Source organism: Mastacembelus armatus, chromosome 20 (assembly GCF_900324485.2).
Source record: "Mastacembelus armatus chromosome 20, fMasArm1.2, whole genome shotgun sequence".
NCBI lineage: Eukaryota > Metazoa > Chordata > Actinopteri > Synbranchiformes > Mastacembelidae > Mastacembelus > Mastacembelus armatus.
Window position 1 is genome coordinate 13625920 of NC_046652.1, and position 25691 is coordinate 13651610.

Below are 25691 nucleotides of genomic sequence, written 5' to 3' on the forward strand. Positions count from 1 at the left end.
AATGGCTGAACTCAACCCTTGCCATAACCCTAACCTAATTCTAATCTTAACCCTAAAACGAAGTCTTAACTCTCAGACAACCATTTGAAGTTTTGAGGAAAGATGTGTATCCACATGAACATGCATAATTGTACCCACAAACAGGGGTCTGAATAAATGACTATTCAAATCATCAATCAAATCATTCTCAAAATGGTCCTCACTGATATAGAAACAAACACACACGACATTTGGAAATCAGCTCTAATGCTCTGAATCAAAATTTAAAAAAAATAAACACAAGACAGCTTGTTTAGTTAGAACTATCGTCACACCTCATTGTATGTCAACAACATTGTTCGGATGGGGTTTGATGCAGTCACATAATACTGGCAGTCTGTCACTTGTGAAGCACAAGGCTGGAGGAGACGCTTGATTTTTTGAATCTTTTATTCAAAGATTAAGAACGCAGCAAGGGAAAGGTGCAAGAGAAATTTCAGCTGTATTTAGAACCAATTAAACAATAGAGGAGGAGTTGCATTTGAGAATAATCAGCTCATATTTGTGTTGAAATGAAGTCAATTTGAAGAGGATGAAAGAAGCAGTGGTTCCAAATCCCTCTATTTGAGGATTAGAATTACCATTTGCTGCAGTCAAAATGGGCTGAAATGACACCTTTACTCCAGCTTTGCATGGAGAAGTGGGTTGAAGGCAAGTGCAGTTTGAAACAAACTGCTCATTTTCTCATCACGAGCACAAGGTGCATGCCCAGTTTCCTCTTCTTATGTGATGCCATGCTCACATTAGTGTTAACAGCAGCCAAATAGCTTAAAATAAGTTTTTACTAACATTTACTGCATTATAGGAAATTATCTTGCATTTCCTTAGGCTAAGACACTGAACCCCAAGTTGCCCCTGGTTGAAGATAATGCCTAATTTCCACAAACCTTGATGCACGTATGAAATCCATTAAAAGTAGTGTTCTCAGGTCATCATTCATATTTTAAATGTATTCTGGGGTTTGTTTGTTTTCTTACCAGTCAGAAACAAATCAGATTGAAACTATAAGGAGACATGGTCAGATGCACCTGACAGAGACTCCCAAAGGCAAAGGTTATTTCCATATGAGTGTATATTGGACAATAGTGTTTTTTAAAAATGGTGGTGTTGTAAGCATGGCAGGGGGTCTCATTGGAATGGCAGCCCCCTGTATGCCTGTTCTCATATAGGGAAAATCCTGTATTCCATACCTCCTGTTATTTATTAATTATTCAATTATTCTGTTGTATTTCATTCAATTCTTACATTTCTGTCAAAGACTAGGTTGCTAGTCTATTTGGGCTATTTGTGCCCAAATAGCTATTGATAGTACAGGTTTTCTTATTAGTTGTTTAAGACCCAAACAGCCTTAAGTAACTTAAACGTTTCTTGAATTTTTAATGCATCTGTTGACCTTCATGTCACATCATGGAGCCTCAAGCTGTTTCTAATTTGTAGTCTTTATGGATAAACATGTTGACTAAATGCTTAATGACAGATGTGTCCCAGTGGTTGCTGTTATCAACTTCTGTTGATATTTACTGCAATTTGTTAAGCTAAGAGACATGGCTCTAATGATTTTGTTATTTGGATCTGTTGTTCAACCACCTGTACCCAATCTGAGGTTACAGGTTTCACTGAGTTAGTTGCCAGCTTGTCTGTTAACAGCTTGTGCTTTCTTGGGTCTGTCAAAGTGTCAGTGAACCTCTTGCTGCTGAGGTTTCGGACAATAAATGCACATGTAACTAACAATGTATTTTTATAAAATTGTAAATGTTCTTTGATTTATTATATTTGATTTCTGTATTCAGTCTGATTTGATTTTTAAAAAAAAAGTTACATTGTCCCTGTGCATGAAAATACAAAAAATATACAGACATGTGCAGCAGCACAGAGTCTCATAAGTAATAGATACCCTGCTGGAGCTTTAGTGTGTTCCATGAGTCTGAATTAATGACCTATACTATCTCTATTCTATGGCTGCAGCCTCAAGGCATTATCATTTTATCCTCAGGGAAGTACATTTAGTCTACACACACACACAAGGCATTTTAGTCTGAGCTATTAAAGCAGCAAAGGGTGATGGGCCTTCATCTCCAGTTTAGTATCATATAACGCTATCATGAATGGAGCACTTATTCACACTATGGAACCTGCCTTATGACTTGTTTCTTGTTTCATCTCTACAACTATTTTTCTGTTCTGCTTTTCTATTTTCGATTTTATTTTCCGTTGGTTTTGTATCATGTCACAAAATTTAGAAACAGCATAAAATTATATGTAGTGCAGTGTCATATAAAAGCAATTCAGACTGTCATACATGAAATATGGATATGAGCAACATACAGAGAAATAAAAGCTAAAAGTAGATGTCTTCAGTTTATTCTAAAAGGAAGGCAGCGTTATAAACTCATATTGGTAGACTATTTAGGTGGTGAACTCTGAATTGTAGGATACCTTATAGAAAGAGTGCTAGGAATTTAAAGTTGATAATAAACTTGCATCACTATAGTTTTTGTTGTCCCACCCCGCCCCGATCTAAATCCTTGGTTCCATCTACAATGTCCCATACTTTTTCTGTCATGTTTTGATCACGCTTTATGCTTTCCATTATACAGTATGTTATTTACTTACTGTTCCTCTAATCTATATTGTCTGTCTCCACATTGCTCATTTTATGCCTCATCTCTTTAATGCAAGGCTCTCTTGTAATCACCCCAGTGTTACTTTGATACAGAAGGTGTAGGTAATTAGTCCACTCATTATTATAATTACAGATTACATGAGGCATGATCAGCGAGGTTAGGAAAGTCTTTCAGCCTTTCTCTGCAACCTTTTTTGGTAGGTAAATTATGTGTGCTGAATCCCCAGCATGGTATGGACCTTCTTAGGAGTGCTGCTCATTCAAACCTCTGAGCGGGACCTTCAGAGGGTTTTTATTTATTATTTTTGCACTGAATCCAATGTTAATATATTCCATCAGAGATCTATATGGAAATGCTATTTGATATTGACTCTTTAGTCATTATAAATGTTGTAAATCTTTTGACATGTTGGATGTTACTGTATAAGAACATAGAGAAACAGTTTCAGCTGCAGCAGACCCGTAGCTTCTGTCCACTCCGTGTTGGCTTGTGGTAGAGCAGTGAAATTGCTGTCAGCGGCCAGTGCTTTTCTACTTTGTGCTTCTTAGAATGCATTAAAACCCCGTATTGTCTTTATTTCCTGTTGTCAAAGTACAAAGGTCACTAATTTGTGTTTTTTTTTTCCTCCACAGTTGAAAAGGTAAATTTAGAAATTTATTTTTCACCTGGAAAAGAGTTGTTGGTCTGAGATACAATGTGTCATTTAATGCTTCACTGAGCAGCCTTGTTGACTCTAGTATAACAGATAATGGAACAAAATTGCATTGACATTTTGCTACACAGCGTGAGTTGTGCTGAATTTCATCCTGCTTTAGTTTGCTACATGGTTTACATTTCCAAATATGCACACATGTAAAGGAAACCTTTTATTGACTTGACATTATTTCCTGCAGACTTGCCCTAATGTTAACCATAACCACTACTTGCCTAAGCCCAAACTTTACCCCAGCCTTACTCCAACCTTAATCTATGTTGTCACTCTAAGTGTAATTGATTTTTGTTCAGACTAGTGTCTGATCCCCTATAAGATGAGCTCCTCCTAATATGAGGCAAACACACACACATAAACAAGATTTTTTAATTTAATTCCTGTGATGGAATCATGCCAAGCTCTGTGTTGCTTTATCTACAGTTCATGCATCACACAGTCATTGCCCAGGACTGTGTGAGGATTCCTGCCTTCCTTTTCATTGTGCATTACATAGGCTAAGCGCTCTGTTATCTCTGCGCTGCTTTAGATCCCTTTATTTCATGTAAGCGGTTACGTAATGCCAAACTGTTTTATGAGGTTTTGTCACCATTTTCTGTGCTCTACAGTAAATCCCACTTAGACACACACTGTATCAACCACAGCAATCAGCAGTGGGCTTCATGTAGCTATCCTGTAAAATCTCCATAGGATTTTTGTTAGTTCTGCAAAAAATAAATAAATAAGCAGCATAGTGGCTTGGTGGTTAGCACTGTTGCCTCACAGCAAGAAGGCTCCTGGTTTGAAACCCAGCAGGGGTCTTTCTGCATACATGTCCAAAAACAAGTTTGTTGTTTGCATTTGTTGTGTCATAGTTATTAATACAAAACATTTGTTAAATGATAGTTGCGTTGCCTTTTGTCTTTAATAACATTAAATAGCTTTTTAAAATATCGTTTCCCATTCTATTAACATTAGCATATCTTCCTCTATTAAACTGGCTATTTACTGTAAGCTAATGTTAGCTGGAAATGACTAATGTGTGCAGCCATCTTCTTGAGAAAATAAGCTAGAAGATACCATTAAATATGTGTTTGTGCAGCCTCCTGCAGCACAATCCATCTTTTTAACAAGGCTGTCAGTTATAAATGTAACTAAACTTGCAGTCAGTATCCATGCCCCTGCAGCTAACTGGCCTACAGGAAGCAGTCTTATTTTGAAAAATGGACTGTCATGGCTGCTGTCAGCTTGTGTCAGCGCTGATAAGCTCCTCCCATTGCCGTGACATTTAAACTGTGAACAAGTGAAGATAAAGCTCCTTCTCACCTCTACATGGAGCTAATGACAGAGCTGTGCATTGGCACTGCTGCAAATTGCTGAACACTGAAATGTTGATTTGATTTGATTAAAAGTTATTATAGTTATTAATGGCTAAACTATTGTTAAACTCATTTAACATCTTTTTTTTTTTTTTACATTTGATTACAAATTAGATTTTTTTAAGCATTAAAATCAAGGTTGACAACTAACACACTTTTGGAGTCAGACAGCTGTCCACATGTTCTGTGCCACATGTTCCTGATGCTCAAATAAATCAGGAATAAGGAACATCAAACTCTTTTACACATTTTAGCTGGAATATTAACCAAAAACACACATTTTCTGAACAGGTGTCCACACAAGATGTTTCTTTCACGTGAAGAAATACATCAGTTACCATGTCAAATTTACAAGAATGCATGAGTAATTAAAAACTTGTATTCCCTGTAACTCGTAACTGAGCATGTTTGGTTTATGTTATAGAACTATTCATTTAGCAATAATTGACTAATCGTGTTTATCAGTCAGCTGTCGATTGGCTGTTCCGTATTAAAGAAAACTGACAGTCAATAACATTCTCGATATCTGTATGAGCACTTGTACTTTAAAGTGGTTATATCTGAGCGCTACACTATAGAATATCACAGTTGGAGGTGAAGTTTAATACACCTCTCATTTTACAGACATAAACCCAAATATGGTGCTGAATCACAATGGCAAAATGACTTCAAGTTCCTCATAATTGAAATCTTTTTGTTTACTTTCCTTAACCTGTACCATAAGCTCAGTGAATACTCCCTGAGTGTAAATCATAACTCATCAGCACTCTTTATCTGACAAGCTGAACATGGGTGCCTCAAATTTTCAGCCCAGTTTTCTTCATCACTGCCCAAGACTTTATGCCTTGTGACCATCACTGCTATATGGCCGTGTATCTAACTGGCTGCTTCTTGTTTTAATGAATATGCGTAATTGGGCAGTCTGGTAAATAGCCCTGATTGCTCTTATCTGCAGGATAACGATGTCGTGGGCTCTTTTCAATTAAGGTGGGAATGAGGTCACTAAAAGGTTTGCTTCACAGCTCAGTCATTGAGCTTCATTAAAACCTTAGCATGTATTCATTAACATCCCAGCCACAGGTCCCCGAAGCACGTGTTCTGCTTTGCTCTTTTTATCCTTTATAAACTAATTAAGAATTTATTAATCCTCCAATAATGTTTTTGGCTTACTTTTTTTTTTTTTGCAGGGACCCTCTTGGTTGTGTTTTGGTGCTGATTTATGTACCAAATCAGGGCTGAAATAAAAAACTCTTGGTCACAGATTGATCTATGGAGCGAAAAGGAGTTGCTAATGACCACCCCATGAAAACTGTCCTCTCAACAAAGCTTTTTAACCTCTTTTAACACATTTGTTTTACAAATGTTTCAATAAAGCAAATGCAGGCTTCCAGCCCACCACTTAGGGCTGGAAGATTAAACTGACAACTAGCTTGAGAAGACCCAACAGTTTTTATTACATGATGGAGACTGAAACATCTTAAAGCAACTGAGAAACTAAATAAAAATGTTAAAAAATTCAGGAAACTAGATCCACATTAATGGATGTCAGGAGAATGTGTGAACATCATAACCATAACAATGGGTAAGAGACTAAGATATATACAGGACTTATTTATGAATATATACATATATTATCATGGCATCAAAACAAGCTACAATTATTTTATAGGAAAAAAGTTGGTAAAACTTTATTAAAACTTTTACCACTAAATTTGTCTGTTGAATAGCTATACAATAAAGGCAGCAGTATACCTAGCTCCAAAAGTTTGGAGGGCATCCAAAGTCATGCATACCTGCTGACTGGAATAAATTGTTACCATAATACATTGTGAAAATTTTGCACTCATTTAAATTTTGCTGAACTTAGCCACCTGTCTTTGAATTATTTTCCCAGCACATTATTGGATTTGGGCATGAGGAAGAAACCTAAAACAATTTCCCCGTTGCTCTTTTATATGCTGCATATTTCATAGAAAGCCATAGCAATTCTTTAAAATTCAGTTTTTACTTATAGCAATATTAAAAGGTACATCTGTTTCTGTTTTTTTTTTTTTTTTGTCACTCCAGAGAGGTTGCTCACAAGCTTCTCTCAGCACTTCTGTAACACATGCAGTTCACTAACATGTGGTGAGTCTCATTTTTATCTGTCACCTTCATTTGTGGTGATGGCAACTGATGCTTGGCTCATTACGAAGTCTCCCCCTCCTCCTCCTCCTCCTCCTCCTCCTCCTGCTGCTGGCGTGTCTCTTTGAGAGCTGAGAAACTGAGACTATGACTCACGTTCGTCCTTCACTGACATCCCGCATTTCTTCTTTTGAAGAATTTGCCATCTATAGTTTGTACAAGTCTTTCTCTTTGTTCTTTCTTTCTTGTATATCTCTCCTGCTTCTTTCCCAAGACCAGCATAGGGGTCTTTTAAATTTTCTTACATTTATTTCTCATTTCTTGAATCATAAATTATACACAGATTGACTCTTATTATAGCGTTTTTTTACTGTTTCTGACCATGTCTTTTCACTTTCTTTCTCTGTCTCCCTGTAGGAGCTGGTTGGCAGTAACCCTCCGCAGAGGAACTGGAAGGGAATAGCGATCGCCCTTCTTGTCATTCTAGTCATCTGTTCGCTGATCGTCACCTCTGTGATCTTGTTGACACCAGGTATGGAAGATAGAAGAGAGAGGGTCACTACACAATACACCACACATCGGCCTGTTTACTCGGGTATTATTATGCACTGACATGCCCGTCAGGTTTCACAGTCAGTCTCATCACAAACAATGCAAAGAAGTTGGTGTAAGTGTGGTTGTGTCTGTATGTGCATGTATGCATGTATGTCCTTATTTGTGGTCCATCCTGTCATGTGACTTGTGCAGTGTCGCCCACTGTAATGTCACAGTTCCACATGGGCACTCTCATTGTAACAGCCACATTTAGTGAAGGTCAGTAAACCTCATTGAAGTCAGCTTGTGCAACACTGCTTTCTTCATGAACTTCATCCCCATCTGTCTCCTTCACTTAGTCCTTCTTTTCCTCTCACACACACACACACACACACACACACACCCTCACACACACATTTTCAACTTGTACTTTCCCCTTTGTTATTTTAAGGCTTCTTAATTTAGTTTCAGAGTGACCTTCAACTTTTGTTTTTGCAGATTTTTATGAAAGATTAATCAGTAGGCCATCTGTTTATATTCAGGCTCATAAAACTCCTTGATGTGGTTTAATGTGCTGCAAGAGCCAAATCAGTCAATGCAAATGCCAAATTGTGTGCACTATATTTTAGTTACAATGACATTAATCACTATGCCCTTGTTTATTAATTGGTGTCTCACACAATTGCAGGTAATGTTTCAAGACATGGCAGAGGTATGGTAGCAAAGCAGGGTCAGCAATTAAAAAATACATATGTGTGAATTCTTTGTGTTTTTGTATATAGTCCTCAATGATAAAGACATGTCAGAGCAAAAATATCACCAGCACAGGTGCAGGTGTCAAAGTGGCAAGCCTAAAACACCTTGTCATATCCAGGCTGTGACCTGTTCCGGTCCCAGGGTGCTTGTTATGGACTTGGATGAACTCAACCTGTTTAATGTGCCACTTCCAAACATGATGGGACGTAGGCAAAATGTAGAGGCCGGACAGGTGGTGTGTCCAGCTTGTACCTCATGCTAATCTGTCCCCTCCCAGCGTCAATGCTGTGTGCTCAAGCAGAACTACTGTTCTGCTCCAAGTCTCAAAACATGCAGAGTTTTTTTTTTTTTTTAAGAAACTTGAAAGCCTCCAGCAGATGGTCTGTTAAAGTACTGTGTTTGTACAGAATATTTGGCATTTTAGAAGCTTTTGGGATATTAAAATATGCTCTGGCCTCATGAAATCCAGGAAAGTTGGTGTGTATTAATTAGTTGTCCTGAGCAGCAGAGCTGAGCTTAAAGATGTTGTAGCTCCATAAATCATTCCACAAGGACATTGGTTTATTTGTACAAGACAGTTTATTTAACTTCTTGGAGTTTCTGTGAACTGTTAATTAAACCTTTGGATTCTCCAAAGTCAAAGAAGTTTTTTGTAGGATCCTTTCACGTGTGTATGTGTGTGCAGAGCCTATATTCATTTCCAACTTCTCTTTCAAACCCTTGCTTTTTCATTCTTTGCACATCTGCCTCTATCCCTGTACATGTGTACAACATAGCTAGATGGCATGTCTTATGAAGCACTTGCACACATGTCCTACTGTATTTACATGCACACGGTTCTTAATACTACAAATTATGAATGCAATCATAATGGATTCTGTTCAGGAAATGGAATGAGTAATATTAAACTTTCCCTGTCAACAAAAATGGTTTGCCTTAACTAGGTATTCAAGCTGCAAACAACCTCCTAAAAGGCCACTGTATTGCACATATTACCGATGATGATCTCCAAAGATGCAGGTTAAGGTGCTCTATCCAGCAAAGCACTGCAACCTATTCAGGTTCTGTAGAAATTCCTATCTCTGCGTGTTAGGATGAATTCCTTCCTTATAATTGTGAATAAATAAGGGTGTGTGACCTTGATATTCCAGTACTGATATCACAACATGTTATATTTGCAGCATATTTATTTTTGTGCCTAAAAAATACTGCATTATCAAAATTTCTACTGTACATTTGGATGTACAGTAGAAATCCTTATTTGAGCAGATGTACAGTATGTACAAATAAGGAAGAATATAACACACACTCTGCCAAAATAACACTCTTATCATGACAAAGTTTTTGTGGTTTTAATCTAAAAATGGGACCATTCATCTGTTTTGTTTCAAATGGAAATTAACTTATTTCCATATGTAAGATACTAGAACAAGAAAAATGCAGGTCAATCCACCAGAATTAAGAAAACATGAGCTGTTTTAAGAGTGTTTTAAACAAGCACGATTTGGACTGATTTTAAAATAGTATGACTTTAAGGGCTTAATTACACAAAAGTAATTTTATAGCAGTACAATTTTTGCTGAGAAAATGTGCCCAGAAGTGCGTGGTACAACACTAGCATTTTGTAACTGTGATTATGTGGATAAATTGCCAATTAAAATATTATTTCCAGCAGTCATTCAGAACAACGTATTTTGCTATAATTAAACAGAAAGGAAGAACATTTTGGGAACAAACATATCCCACTTTGCACAGCCAATAATAACAGTGAAGCTCATGTGAAGAGTTATGAGAAAGCATGTTGTTTCCACTTAGTTGGGAGGGTTTGTTGATGGATGGTCCCTGCCAGATAGGCCAGCGACCCTCTAACTGCGCCTGACAGCCACTTTGTTCTTACACACATGGACACACACTCTGACAACCTGGATCTGCTGTAGCAGATAGTGTCATGCTACCAAGAGGTTCTTCTGTTCTTATAAAAACAACTAAGTCAGATGTTCATTAATAGTATCTTAGTATTGAGTTATAAATATGCCTAAATAGCCAGTCACTGATCTCTACTGTAAACAGTTTGTTCAGAATAAACAAAATACACAGCGTGTAAATTGGGAAGCTTTATATTGTTTGACCTTTGTTTTTTCCTTATTTCCAGTGTTATGCTAAGCTAAGCTAATAATCTAGAGCCTGTACTGTGGCTACATACAGTTGCATTGATTTTCCTATTTCTTAGCAGGACAGCACATAAACACATTATCCAATCCAAAAAAAAACTAATTTGGCCACTTCTTTTTTTATTTAATAATGTTAGTATTGGTTTTTGTTTGTTTGTTTTTTCACTTTTGTTATCATAAATGTGTTATAGATGCATACAATAAATCTACAAACAATTAAGAACAACTAATAGAAAAACATCATCATTATATTTATTTTTTTTTCTTTTATATTGATGTGGTTGTTGACTTGTTTCCACTATCATATCTAAGGCCTACCAGTTATGAGAATAGCATATACAGTATGATCTATATGACCCTATGAGCAGCTCTAACTACTTTATACTGAAAATGCCTGGCAACACTGAGGATGAGGCCCATTGCTTTAAATGGCCTTATGCTAAGAATGTAGAGAGTATACTAACCTCTGTAGTCAAAGATTGCAGTTACAGAGGATGATCAAAGTAGGATGTATTGCAATTAGTGGGAAGTAATTATTGACTCCTAAAATTTACTGAATTGAATTAATTTTTAAAACAAAAGTAGCTGGAAACATCCCTTCTTTCATTACTCAACTAAATGAAAATAACTGTGCGAAATCTAAGCTAGCTGCCTTTGGGTATGTTTGTGAAAATTTGTTAGGAAACTAAAAGGAAAAGTCACAGAACATGTAGAAAAAAATTCTTAGGTTTTTGCAGATTTGCATAATTATTTCCCAAAGATTTATCAGTATGAGTAATCTCTTTCTTTATAATTAACCATTTGGTTCAGAGAATGCTTATACAAACTAATCATAGCCTACTGATATCAGCAACACACCACAACACAGCTCTGGAGAAATGTCTGACCTCCACAGACTATAGTAACAGAATATCGCCAACATTGAAATTCATGTAATACTAAAAACAAATGGCCAAAACTCTCTGCGTCTGTTGATATAAAGGAGTGAGATAGCCGATTAGATATGTCAGTCTTCTCAGAGTCATCATCCTAAAAAAATGAATGTTAATATTCCTTGTAGACTGCTAGTTAGGTTGAAACAGATTTGCAGAAAAGCATCAGGTTTTGAGGTTCTAAGTCCAAGGAAACAGGCTTGTGGTTCAAAATGCAAGGCTATGATGCAAGGCTCTCTTAATTGATAATACATCTAGAAAGCTGAAAAGAGAAAATTCAGAAAATGTCAGGAATATATTTTTGGCAAGGTCAAAAACGGGACTCAAGTTTACAACGTTTATTATATTAAGTTCCTCAGTTCTGCTATAAAGCTGGTATTTTCCAAAACCTGTGGGATCACTTAAGTGCGTTAAAAAAACTGAACATAAAGGAGTGGTCAGGAATGGACATGTGGACCGGTATAGAGTTTTACCTAACTCAAGAAGGGAGACATAATTAAACAGCTACTGAAAAGAGCATGATATTGGTTTTATACTGTGTATATAATAAATATAGTAAATATAATATAATCAGTTCCTCTAATAACACATTGCTGGTCTTTGTATCTATGGGATATATGTATTTATAAGTTTCATGTATCTGAAATGAGAGATGTTGTGTGACATGTCGTGTGACTTATAAATGAAGCCAGGCTATTTAGAGCCTATTAGACTTAAAAAGCACACTGATGGTGTTTTTGTAAACCCAGTGTTTCTGAAGAAGTGAAATGTGAAATGTGTTGCTTTTTATATGTGTCTGCTTTAAATCAAGATCGAGAAATCCCTGGTGCACTCTGGATATTTTTACATTTTAGTAAGTTATGTCATTTTCTGATTTGACACACCTTCTTGGATGGAAAGCAATCAGTGGTGCACAGGATAATTATTTAACAAAGACACACATTCACACATATTCACTTCTGACAGAAGTTCAGGGATAATTTGTCTGGGTTGCTTTTTAAGTGGTGAATAATTTTAGTTTGAATTCTTTGCAAAACTGAAATATGATTAGATAGGGTGACATTTTCTTTTACTGCATTTAACTTCCATCATAAAGACACAAATTACCTTTCAAATTACTAGGTTCTGTGTTCAGTCAAAACTCAATCTGCCACTCCATTTTATTATAAAGAGGTTGAGCTGAAACTTTTGGGACTGACTATTTTCTTTTTTTCCCTTAAGGTTCTGCCTGTGATCACAGAGAATGTGATAAAGACTACATTGAATTGTTTTGCCTTGTATCTTTAAATGTATGGATAATTTCATCTTTTGACTGACAGCGTCTATTCAATCCATAAGAATAGATCATTGCTGATTAAAAATACACTATTCATCCCTTCTAAGCCTTTGACTGTAGCCTGCAGCTTATGTATAGTACTACATTTCCCCCACAGCTGCAGTCTTGTGACTCAAATAATCACACTGAAACTCAAGTGAGGCACCAAACAGATGCCTTTAAAGGTGTTTTTGTCCCTCTGATGAAATCAGGGAGGGATGAGGATCAGTCGGTGTCTGTCCATCTGTTAGGCACAATATGTCACAGACACAGCACAAATGCAGCGACATACAATTGTAGAGAATGATGCAAGTTATAGTTGTGTTCTTGCAATTTAAAACCACTTTAGTAAGGTCAAACACTTTTATATACAGAAGCTGTGCCTTTCAGTCCAGTGTGTGTGTATATATATACATAAAGGATATATATATATATATATATATATATAATGTATATGTGTGTGTGTGTGTGTGTGTGTGTGTATATGTATGTATGTATGTATGTATAGTTTTTTGTGTGTGTGTGTTTGTGTTACTTCAAGTGATGATGTGCTTAGTAAATACCTGAAACAGCAGAAACCCAAGGAGGCAGGAACCATCATGGAAGGACAAACCCCTGCACAGCCGCACCACCGGCACTTATAGTGGCTTATATTAAAAAATCCTACCAGGCAGGGCCCCAAGTGCAGGCTGTGCAAAGGGGCTCCTGAGATAATCCAGCACATAACAGCAGGATGTAAGATACTAGCAGGCAGAGCATACATGGAACACCACAGCCAAGTGGCTGGCATTGTGTACAGGAACATCTGTGCCAAGTATGGGCTTGTAAGATCCTGTGGGATCTAGATACAGACCGACAAACTGATAATGGCTAACTGACCGGGCATAGTAGTGGTGGACAAACAGAAGGCCATAGTGGCAGATGTAGCAATCCAGCAACATCAGAAAGAAAGGAACATGAGAAGCTGGAGAAATACCAGGGGCTGAAGGAAAAGCTAGGAAAGATGTGGAAGGTAAAAGCAACATTGGTCCCTGTGGTAATCGGCGCCATTGGGGCTGTGACCCCCAAACTGGGAGAGTGGCTCCAACAGATCCCAGGAACAACATCAGAGCTCTCATTTCAGAAGAGCGCAGTGCCAGGAACAGCTAAGATACTGGGGGATAGTGGGGATTTTTTTTACACACACAACATTGTGAAATGAATTAAATCCTTAAATACAGCCCAGCTGTTCAATTGTATTTGAGTTCAATCCTTAAAGTTGAAATACATGTAATTGTAACTGTGTGGATCATAGAATTTATTCTTCATGATTTGTTATGAATATTCTAGAACCTCTAGAGACATTTGGCTTTCACTGAAACCTGAATGATGCTCTTTACTTTTATTAGTTTTCTGATGTATGTTCTCAGACTCTCGCAGTCAGTTGTTGAGATTTGACACAGATCCAAAGGCTGACATTTGGGTTTTTGTTTTTTTGTTTTTTCAGCATTGTGCAAAACTACTGGTGTTACCATGACAAGAGGAAGATGTTCAGTGAAATCTCTTCTCCCATCCATTTGCTCTTTAAGGTTGATTTCTCTGACAGCTGTAATGCTGCGATCAAAGTATGTGTCAGATTTAAATTAGTGGCTGTGGTCACAGTTAAACTTTGCTGAGGAAACATTAGGAGCTCTTCTTTGTAATACTGAAGCAGTTAGAGAACCTTTCCCTTAATAACATGGCTTCATTTCTCCCTCTGTCCAGTGCATCCATTAACAACTTATGATATCAAACTGCACTTTGATCATCTACTTCCTCTATCTCAGGGCACAGGTTTGCAAATGTGAATATCATATGACATGCTGGATGATGTTTCAGTAAAGTATGTCATAGTGTTACAGGATGATGTTTCAGTAATGTTCAGCATAACATCATGCCACACCAGTAGTACCACTCAGAAAGGCCTTTGTTTAAATTTCTTTTATTATTTTGGTCGATATATTTGTTGTTAATATGAATGTGAGTCCAGTATTTTTCATCCTCCATCCACCTTCTGAGGTTTTTTTTTTTTTTTTTTCTATTTCTCTTGTGTATGTCTACTGAGAGGACAAAACATACTTTCAGTAGTATTGCAGGCAGAAATATTACCTCACATACTCATGACAGCTGCAGCATGGATATAGAAAGGCTTAGCAAATAGATTAAACATCACACATTAGAAAGGCAGTCCTGCAGTCAGAAAAATCACAGCTTTGATCCCCAAAGCATCCAATGTGTCAGTCAACTGTCATGTCTTCCTGTGCAAGAGAGTGAAATCCTCAAAACATTGAACAGGTTACTGTTAAACTGATACTTAACACAGTTTAACTTCACAATGAGATTGCTCTGACTGGAAACCATAAGACCATAATATGTTGTCTTTTGCTTTTTATTCTCTAACGACACATGTAGAGTTGAAATGAGTTAAATTATAGAGTATGGGATGATATGATGGGCACTGATGGATGAAATTAAACTGAAATGAATTGCAGGAGACATCTACTGTAAATATGCACGTCTGCTCTGATAATCAGAAGCTGCATTATTCCTAATCAAAGGGGGCGAGGGAGTTAAGACGATGCTCTGTTTTGTTTCATTGTTTTTAGGGTTTTTTTTTTTTCATTTTGTTTTAGCTAATCTCAGCAGTCTGTAAAATGTGGACAGTCACAGGAAAAGGGAGGCATTTGAAGATCAAAATATGTCAAAAAGCCATTTTTATTCTCTGATTTTACTGTCACAAGTAGACAGAAGCTTCTTCTCATCTTTGTTACTTATAGCAGATATTTGCGTTTGGCCTATTTTCTGTGTCATACATACGCATATGCAAAATACATTTCTGGCCCAACAATACAACTTAATAAAGCTATTACAGGCAAAGAGTCTTAATACGTTTGCTTTTAATGTGTTTTTCCTAAATGTCACACTGTGATTACAGCTTTATTTAAAAGCATTTATTCATACAAATGTATGTAATAGACGAATGGCGCTATAATATTTATGGTAGTCTATGATAGTGTATTTCACTCAGTTTGTATATATGTTCTTCTTGATCTGATTTTGATATACTATAATCAAATATGAGATGAGCCGCACACAGTTGGTTTAGTGTGACATTATGTATGTGTCAATCCTGAAACTGTTCTCCTGGAGAGAAAGGATATTAGGAAAGTGCTTTGGCTCATAGTGAAATTGTGACAACTACGCCAAAAAAATTGTTCCAAATGTTATTAGGTTTAGAGTGAACAAAAACAAAAAATCTCAAATTAGTGGAATACAAATTCATAATGATTTCCTTCTCAACTATTTTCTATTTGCATTTAGTAAATGTGCTTCACGGTTAGTTGGATTGAGACTCAAAGTAAATAGATGGTGCATTTATTACTATTACTTTCTTTTTCCTTTTCCTATTAACTCTATACCGCTCTCGTTTATAGCATTAATATTACTCTACCTGGGTGCCATTAAATTTGTTACAGTACAGAATACCTAAAATGCTAAACATGCTTAGTTGTTTTCTGTGTTGTTGTAATTGCCACACATGGCTTTGCTCAGTTTCCGAAATGTTCTTTTGCAGGTGAGGATGATCATCTGGCTCTGAAGAGCAAAGTGACTATTGGAGACCTCTTCAGAAAAGATTTCAAGGTTCATGACCCCAATGCCAAATGGATAAGCAGTAAGTAATCCAATCCAATTTAAGGGTTGCACAGGTTATCGAATGAGAGCTGGATCTGAATGAGTGCATTGTCCACTGTATTCTTATTTACTCATCGTCTTTTTCGCTAATGAATGAACAACAAAGATGTTGCTAAGATGTCAGCCTAACAACTTCATGGGGAAGAAGCATATCAGGTCTATTTGTGTCCTAATAGTTTAAAAAAGGCAACTGTAAAATCATTTTTACAATATGCATAAAGCTTCATATAGTTTTTATTTTAACTTTCTGAAAAAAATTACAAAAAAATATGTATCACACCACAATTCAACCAGCAAATGTAGAATTTACTAAAATGATCAGTGCTCTCTCATACTTTAACATTCATCTGTCCCTCCTCTGCCATTACAAAACAGTGCATCATGTATTTTTGTTTATTTTTTGTGCATGGGAGTATGCCCTTGCTGTCTGACATTCCCCAAAATGATTTATTCCATGTGCTTCAATAGCTACTCAATTACCTGTAACCACAACCCTCATTTTTCTTTGATCAGTGACAGTGTGTAAATGCCACTGTTGTTAAAATTCATCACAACCAATTTCAAACGCTTGTTTTTTTTAATAGCTGGGTTATGACAGCATAAACACGACAGCACCACAGGGAGCCAAGAGAGAAAATTACATATTTTATTTTGTATCAAGTTAAAAGACACTTGGTGCAGCCTCACGTATACTGTGGCAGTGAGGAGAATGATCACAGCTCTACGATGTGAGCAGTCTGTACGACTGAAGGATTAATGAAGTGGGTTTTGTCTTCTCTTGTAACCAACGAAACTGTCTCCTCCAATCACAGGGTCTAAAATAACCCCTAAAAATGGTACAGCTGTTAAATCTCATCTTCTGTCCTGGAGCTGCAAAGACTACCCCTCTGTGATTGGTTATAATTAGAAAGCTGGAAGCCCATATTTATTATATTAGCGACAGACAGATGCCATGCCTCTGGATCTCAGGTATTGCGGATGATGAGCTGGGTAATTGTTGGCCTGATTTCAATGTTTGTTTTAACTGCAGGTCCCCATGTGTGCTTAAGGATGAGGCATCTCTCCTGTGGCTGATTTGTAGCTGTTACTAGCTGTGACCCATGAACGTTGTAAACAAATCAATCACGCTTGAATAGGCCTTGGCAAACATCACAAACTGTGGAACTACTGTACACATCTGTACACATCAGTACTTCATTGTTCTCAAGCAGTAATTAGAAGCATTTTTCTGACAAAAACAGTGTTTGAATTACATAACATCATTATATTTGGTGAACATTAACTGTGATTATTTTTTTACTTGTTACCATATATTGCCTTAATCTAACAGCAGTAACTCAACATGCACCAGGAAAAGAAAGGTATAGAGAAACTTTGTAATTAGTCATACCTAGAGCAGCAGCCACCATGGAAAAAAAGACATGTCATTAGAAAGCAGTCTGCTCTTTCATCTCCTCCTCCTTTTTGTGCTGTGACAGTACCATCCTTGATCTTGAAGTATTTTTAGTGTATCATTAGATTCAGTTGACAAGGAGGAGAGAAAAGTAAAGAGGGAAGAGAGAGCATCCATCAACTGATTATTTTTTTTTCTTTGTTAATGTGCTCAAACAACCTGCATGCTTTGAGGTCTGTCTATAAAACTGCAATAATGTCTTTAGTAGATGGGGCTGAAATTGATATTTTTTAAAAGCTACTATAGAGTGGTTTTATGTTCCCTACATTTGACTCTCTCCATGTGTCAATCAGTTCCCTGAAGACAGACTTGGTATAACCTCGAGAATCTTAATGAGTATTTTTACAAATGAGTTACCCATGTCTTGTTCAACAGTATAGCTTAAATATATACTGCACTTTATATTATTAGGCACTCCGTAGCTCCATATCACAAAGGTTGCAGAGATTGTAGTCACTGCCTGTGTTGTTAAGCCTTTTTCAGTATGGATCTACTGGATCTTATTTTAGAAATGTTGGCAGTCATTCTTATTATCAATAAGATTATACTCTAAAATCTAGGAAATGCTAAAACCAAGTTTGTTAAAAAATACAAGCTGAGAGATGATCTTCAAAACAAATGAACAGGTTGATCGATATTATTTGGGAGATTAAAAACAAATGCTACCCAAACAGTCTGTTATAAAGATCCACACAGTTGGTATCACAGTTTTAAGAATAGCTTCCTGTCTCAACAGACTTTTTTTGGACATTGAGGGAACATTACTAGTATTTTACCTCAAGTAAAAAAGAGGATTTGGATAATTTTGCAGTGTTTGACTTGATTTCTTCTTATTGCTTGTTTGCTTATAGCTTGAACAATTTGAGTTTGATGTAGCCCTTTTGTCAGGTTTATAGATTGCCACATCGACTTTGGTAACTGTATTGTTATCCAAAAATGATAGTATAAACTACAAAGTAACACCTGAGTTGTAATAACCTTGAATAATTCTGTTATGTATCTAACACAAACTATTTACTTATTTTTACATGTTTTTAGACTTTTACATTTTGTGAATTTCAATTTTCATTTAGTTCACTCAATTAAGAAAGCAAAGTATTGAACTTTACATTTGTTACATTTAGATTTTTGTTCTTTCTTCATAATTTGTGAAATGATTAGCACGTCATCCAGATAAATATATATATATATATATATATATATATATATAGGATTAATGCCAATAAATGCAACCACAAGGGGGCACAGCCCAGTGAGTCTTCATGTGCCGGTCCTAAGTCCGGGTAAGTGCAGAGGGTTGTGTCAGGATGGGCATCCAACGTAAAATATAAGCCAAATCAAACATGCGAATCCCTAATATGACTTCCATACCGGATCGGTCGCGGCCCGGGTTAACAACAACCGCCACTGGTGATGTTGGCCTACAGGGTGCCAGTGGAAATTGGACTATTGTTGGTCGAAGAAGGAGAGGAGGAAGAGGGGGGGCAGGAGTGTAGGACTTAGAGTAGGGACTTTTAATGTAGGGACTTTGTCAGGGAAAACTAGACAGTTGGCTGATATGATGGAGAGAAGAAAGGTGAATATCTTGTGTGTTCAGGAGACCAGGTGGAAAGGTAGCAAGGCCTATAGATTAGGAGCAGGATTCAAGCTGTTTTATCATGGTGTGGATGGAAAGAGGAATGGAGTAGGAGTTATCCTGAAGGAGGATTTTGCTAGGAATGTTCTGGAGGTGAAGAGAGTGTCAGATAGGGTGATGAGTCTGAAGCTGGAAGTTGAAGGTGTGATGTTGAATGTTGTCAGTGGTTATGCTCCACAGGTAGGATGTGAGTTAGAAGAGAAGGAGAAATTCTGGAGGGAGATGGATGAGGTGATCCAGGGTATCCCTAGTGGTGGGAGAGTGGTGATTGGGGCAGACTTCAACGGACATGTTGGTGAGGGAAACAGAGGTGACGAGGAAGTGATGGGTAAGTTTGGTATGCAGGACAGGAATGCAGAAGGACAGATGGTGGTAGACTTCTCAAAATGGATGGAAATGGCTGTAGGAAACACATTTTTCCAGAAAAGGGAGGAGCAAAGATCAATGAGGATGAAGTGAGGAAGGCGTTGAAGAGGATGAAGAGTGGAAAGGCAGTTGGTCCTGACCACATACCTGTGGAGGTATGGAAGTGTTTAGGAGAGGTGGCAGTAGAGTTTTTGACTGGGCTACTTAACAAGATCTTGGAGAGTGAGAGGATGCCTGTACTGGTGCCCATCTTTAAGAACAAGGGAGACGTCCAAAGTTGAGGAAACTACAGAGGAATAAAGCTGATGAGTCACACAATGAAGTTATGGGAAAGAGTAGTAGAGGCTAGGCTGAGATCAGAAGTGATCATTTGTGAGTAGCAGTATGGTTTCATGCCAAGAAAGAGAACCACAGATGCAATATTTGCTTTGAGAATGCTGATGGAGAAGTACAGAGAAGGCCAGAAGGAGCTGCATTGTGTCTTTGTAGATTTGGAAAAAGTGTATGACAGGGTGCTGAGAGAGGAGCTGTGGTTTTGTATGAGGAAGTCTGGAGTGGCAGAGAAGTATGTTCGAGTGATGCAGGACATGTATGAGAGCTGTAAGACAGTGGTGAGGTGTGCTGTAGGGGTGACAGAGGAGTTCAAGGTGGAGGTGGGACTGCACCAAGGATTGGCTTTGAGCCCCTTCTTGTTTGCTGTGGTGATGGACAGGCTGACAGATGAGGTTAGACAGGAATCTCCATGGACCATGATGTTTGCAGATGACATTGGGTGGAGGAAAATCTAGAGAGGTGGAGGTTTGCTCTGGAAAGGAGAGGAATGAAGCTGAGCCGCAGTAACACAGAGTACATGTGTGTAAATGAGAGGGACTCAAGTAGAACGGTGAGGTTACAGGGAGTAGAGGTGAAGAAGGTGGAGGATTTTAAGTACCTAGGGTCAACAGTCCAGAGCAACGGAGAGTGTGGAAAAGAAGTGAAGAGACGTGTGCGAGAAGGTTGGAACAGGTGGAGGAAAGTGTCAGGTGTGATGTGTGACAAAAGAGTGTTAGCAAGAATGAAAGGAAAGGTGGACAAGACAGTGGTGAGACCAGCAATGTTGTCTGGTTTAGAGACAGTGGCACTGAGACAAAGACAGGAGGCAGAGCTGGAGGTAGCAGAGCTGAAGATGTTGAGGTTCTCTCTGGGAGTGACGAGGATGGATAGGATCAGGAATGAGGACATCAGAGGGACAGCTCATGTTAGATGTTTTGGAGAAGAAGCCAGATTGAGATGGTTTGGACATGTTCAGAGGAGGGACAGTGAATACATTGGTAAAAGGATGCTGAGGTTAGAGCTGCCAGGAAGGAGGCCTAGAGGAAGACCAAAGAGGAGGTTCTTGGATGTAGTGAAGGAGGACATGAGGATAGGTGGTGTGGGTGAGGAGGATGATTCGCTGTGGCGACCCCTGAAGGAAGCAGCTGAAAGGAAAAGAAAGAAAAAAAGAAAGTATTGAAATGCCAAACATGCTTTGCTCCTTGAAGATTTTATCAACCAGTTAGACTATTTATTCCAGTTAGTGTCTATTTGACTTGACAGCCTTTTTGATGTTTCTGGCAGGCTATTATTTAAAATATAAAATTAATCATTTCCCTAATTATATACTTTTCTTTCCTTTTTGTTCTCCTTTCTAAAATGATTATTTCCTACTATAATATTTATGCTAGGATTATTAATTGTAGTAGTTGTAATAGTAATTGTAGTATTTTCAATGTATTTGGCAACGTTATACCAACTCCATCAGCAATCTAATCACATTGTGCTGTGTCACAGACAAAGACAACATCATTGTAGCACCACCAAGGTGAAGCCAGCCCTGTGGGACACACCGCAGCTGCTTACCATTTTAATGGCCATGTTCCTTGTTTGCCGCTTCGGGATGCTTCTAGTCTTGTTTACATTTGTTAAATATGAAGAGGGAGCCATCTGTAAAGCATTTTACTGATTGGAAATACCTAAAAGTGTTTTTGGTGTGACTTTGAGACTGTTTCACTATTTACAAAATAGTGAAGCATAATAATTTTTGTCAATGCGTGTACACTCATGCATATCAATTACCTTGTTTCTGAATGATGTACAACCTTTCATCTCTCATGTTTATGTAAAACAATCACTTTACAGCAGATTAGCCAATTGTCCCACTCCTTTATTGACTTTTCATAGCTGTGCTCCCATGACACAACATGAGTAATGATGTGCATGTCATTTCTTAATGGAGTTCTGCAATAGGTCTTTTTCTTACCGATGGGACATATCAATTTAGTTCTTATACTGACTGTAACTATCCAGTGTTCATTCAGCAGCACAGGCAATCAGCCTTAATAAAATAGTAACATAATATGAAGCAGCAGATGAAAATGCTCCTGTATGACTGATGCTTAATCTGAACGGATGTTTTGTCAGTAAAAAAAAAAAAAACATTGCTACTTCTCTCAACCTCCAGAAAGCAGTGGTGTGAATAACTAGTCTTTTGACAGACACAAGCTGTCACATTATACTGATGTTGTATTGTTTTAATACACACGGAGGAACAGCAAAATCTGATGCAAAACTTAAGAGCAGAAGCAGGTTTTATATACGGTCGCTCGAATGTGTCTCCTGAGAAATCCTGCAGTCTCTTAGCTCCTAAGCTGGTAGCATCAAGGCAGCATTAGAGTTGGATGCCATCTCTGATCCAAATTGTGTCCAACAACAGATTTAAAAGACAGCTACTTCTGCCTTGTCCAACTTAAAACATATGCCAAATATAGATCGCTTTCTCTCCTTACATGTTTTGATCCTTGAATATTGTGTTGTGTTGCTTTATTTAAAAAACAAGCAGCAACACAGTTTCCATTTAGGCATCCTCACCTTCAGTTTTATAACTGAATTGCAGACTTTGCAGAAGAGTGGGAAAGGTAAAATCTGATATTTTGCTGTAACCTTTTATGAGCTAAAACCCAGTGACAGGCTCTCTCGCTTTGGCAAAGCCCCGAGGTTTTCAAATGGTCTATATTGTAAAAGTTTAGATCACAGCTTATAGCCCAAAGGTACTAGAACCCACTGATTAGCTCTTAACTGTAAAGCATATATATATATATATATATATATATATATATATATATAGAAATGTTTTTATTCGTGAACAGATCATAAAGCACAGTGGACCTTTATATCTTCATATTTATAAAACTATATCTTGCAGCTTTTTTGCAGTAATTTTGAACTTATATAAGAGTATTTTTTAAACTTTTAATTTTTTTGAACATTTTGCTAGTTGTATTTTTCACATTGACATTGACTGTTAGTTGGTGCTTGGTGACATTTTGAAAAGATACGGTATAAGCTATTGTCCTAAACGTGGTGTCATCTCTATTGTCACACGATTTGGAGCAGGAGCCCTGATAGTGAAAGTCCGTTTCTGGTTTTAATATTGTTTGCGCCTACTCTGAACAACAGCATTTCACTTAGATATATTTTTAAAATATTTGAATATTTTATTTTTCTGCATTTTATATAATCTATTTTTGAATAAGCTTTGACTATGGGGGTATTTTATTTATTTTATTTTTTTTCATTTTAATTTTTTTTCTCCCCAATTTTTGACTGATTATTTTATCTAAGCAAAGGTCGCTGCAGAGTGCTCTGATTACTAAATCATATTAAAATATAAAATATATATATATTTATTATATTAATTCGATATAAAGGTAAAATCATGTCTATGTTAGTTTTCCTAGTGTTACCAAAGCTCATAATCTTTGATTATTATGAAGAATGACATATGTAGTTCAAATTTGAGTTTTCTCCATGTCAAAAGCCAAACCAAGGTAATGCTGGTTTTTGATAGTGCAGCCTCTTTCAGAGGTGACAAGAGCTCATCTTTGGTTGGCTGCTCCAAATAATTTTGAATAATAGCTTCAGCTTATCAAGGTTTGTTGTTAGTTGTCCTTTTAGTGTTTTCAGCTAATAGAGCTTTTTCCTTACTTATATCTCTCTCTGCTTTTATCTGTTCTCCAACTGAAGTCATTTTATTGTTGCGTTTACAGCAGCAGTAGGAACAATATTTTCTTGTCTTTAACAGTCTTTTACAGCCTACCAGTTTAGCCCCACATAAGAGTAGCAAGCAAATCTTCTTAAAGTACCAGTTGTGGTACTTTTCTGCCTGCAGAAAGGACACGTGTTGTTTATTAGCAACACACAGCACTCACACACATTCACGCATTTATCACATTCATCCTCTCTTCAGCAGCTAATGTTAATTATTTTATTCAGAGTATTTTTTTAAGTAAATACACATTTCTGGATATTTCTTCAGTACCCATCAACAGTACCTATTTAGACAGCCGTATTTGTAGCTTAATATCCACTGTTGTTTCCACATTCATATCTGATCCATAATCCTTCAAATTCACTTTAAGCTGCTTTGTCACTAAGAAATTTTACTATAACTGTTTATATATCAAAGGCATCCTTTTATAGCAAGAGGGCTGCTGTATAATGTAGTTAGAGATTCTACAAACAAATTTGTGTTTTTAAATAATCCACATCTAAATATTATTTCCTTGTGCAGATTCTCACTTAAGTGGTTGTGTGATATGGTTTGCAAGTAATGTATAATTATCACAAATAAATATGAAGGTATTTGACCAGTGGGGTCAACAGCTGGCCTCTGAGAGCTTGTATAACATGAAATAGTCTGCCAAGGCAAGAGGTCGCTGCAGTAATGTATATTGTCATTATTACTATTGCTATAATTATAATTGCATGGTTGCTAGTCTCTCTGATGATGCTAATTATTGTGAGCATTGTCAGGTCTTTTCAAGTTCAGCAATTAGTTTGCAAGCACAAAGCACAGCACAGCTACAAAATCACACACACACACACACACACATACACACAAAAGAAAAGACTAAAGCAGATGAAGATGATGGATGACAACTGAAGTGACAGGTTATGAGGAATACATGAACAGCTGTTAGACAGTCATAAAATAACCATCATCTCAAAGGTATTCAACATTCTAGGAACCAGTCTTACATAGATCACCAATAACAGAGATAGCATCACAAATAAAACTGCATCAAACTACACAGTCAGATAAATTAGCCCTGCCCAAATATCAATCTCCTTTTGACTGTGCTTGCAACAGTTTGCTGTGACTTTGTCTGTCCTTTCTTCATTGAAGTTGCCTCTTCTGTGCATGCTCTTTTCTTCTTGGTTGGTTACCTTGCTTCTCTATATAATCCACTGCATGTGAAACTGTGGATGACAGAGGTTTTATCAAACATTTCTGGGAAAAAGGGGAATCCAACCACCCTTTATGCAACTGGCTCTGTGGCTTGAAGTAAAATGCAGCTATGCAACCCAGAGAGAAAATCAAATGGAAAGATGTAACATGAGTCTGTCATGGAGTCCAGGTAGGAAGTGGAGAATTAGAGGCTCCTGAAAGAGTGAATTCCTGTGACTGGGAAATCCCCTAGAGCATGTTACTCTCATAATGCTGCCATCATATTTTATCATGTACTTCTGATTACAACTCTGGAAAATTGCAGTTCAGTGATAGATGCTATTATGAGGTTAATGGTATCAAAATGGTAGAAATGTGCATTTTGTGGCTAGATTACGTTCTGTGCTGGAATTAAAAAAATAATTAATTAAAAACATGCTCTCTGATATATTCTGACCACACAGACAGGCACAAGCTGTTGTGTCCTTAAATTTTGTAGGGTGACAGTGTCTGTTTTAGGTTGTGGTGAACAGATCAAAACACAGGCTTTTCTCACAGAAGGTCAATGTTGTATCCTATTTTGAAAGACTGGATTTTATGCATGATTATTCCACAGCCTTTATCATGTATTTATTATTGTAACAATAACAGAAACGGTTACTTTAACCCAAATAATGATGGTTTTATAAACCTAACCCAGTATTGTTGGTTGTCAGTT

General features: G+C 37.2%; 1 protein-coding gene across 2 annotated transcripts in view; it reads left to right on the top strand.

The window, feature by feature from the left end:
• The window catches only part of LOC113121539 (dipeptidyl aminopeptidase-like protein 6), a 138275-nt gene that overhangs the window by 65202 nt on the left and 47382 nt on the right, over positions 1–25691 (top strand). For both annotated transcript variants that reach the window (XM_026292129.1, XM_026292130.1), the window contains exons 2-3: positions 7272–7386; positions 16155–16253. In XM_026292129.1, coding sequence (XP_026147914.1) covers positions 7272–7386; positions 16155–16253 — 214 coding nt within the window. The remainder of the gene's footprint in view (positions 1–7271; positions 7387–16154; positions 16254–25691) is intronic.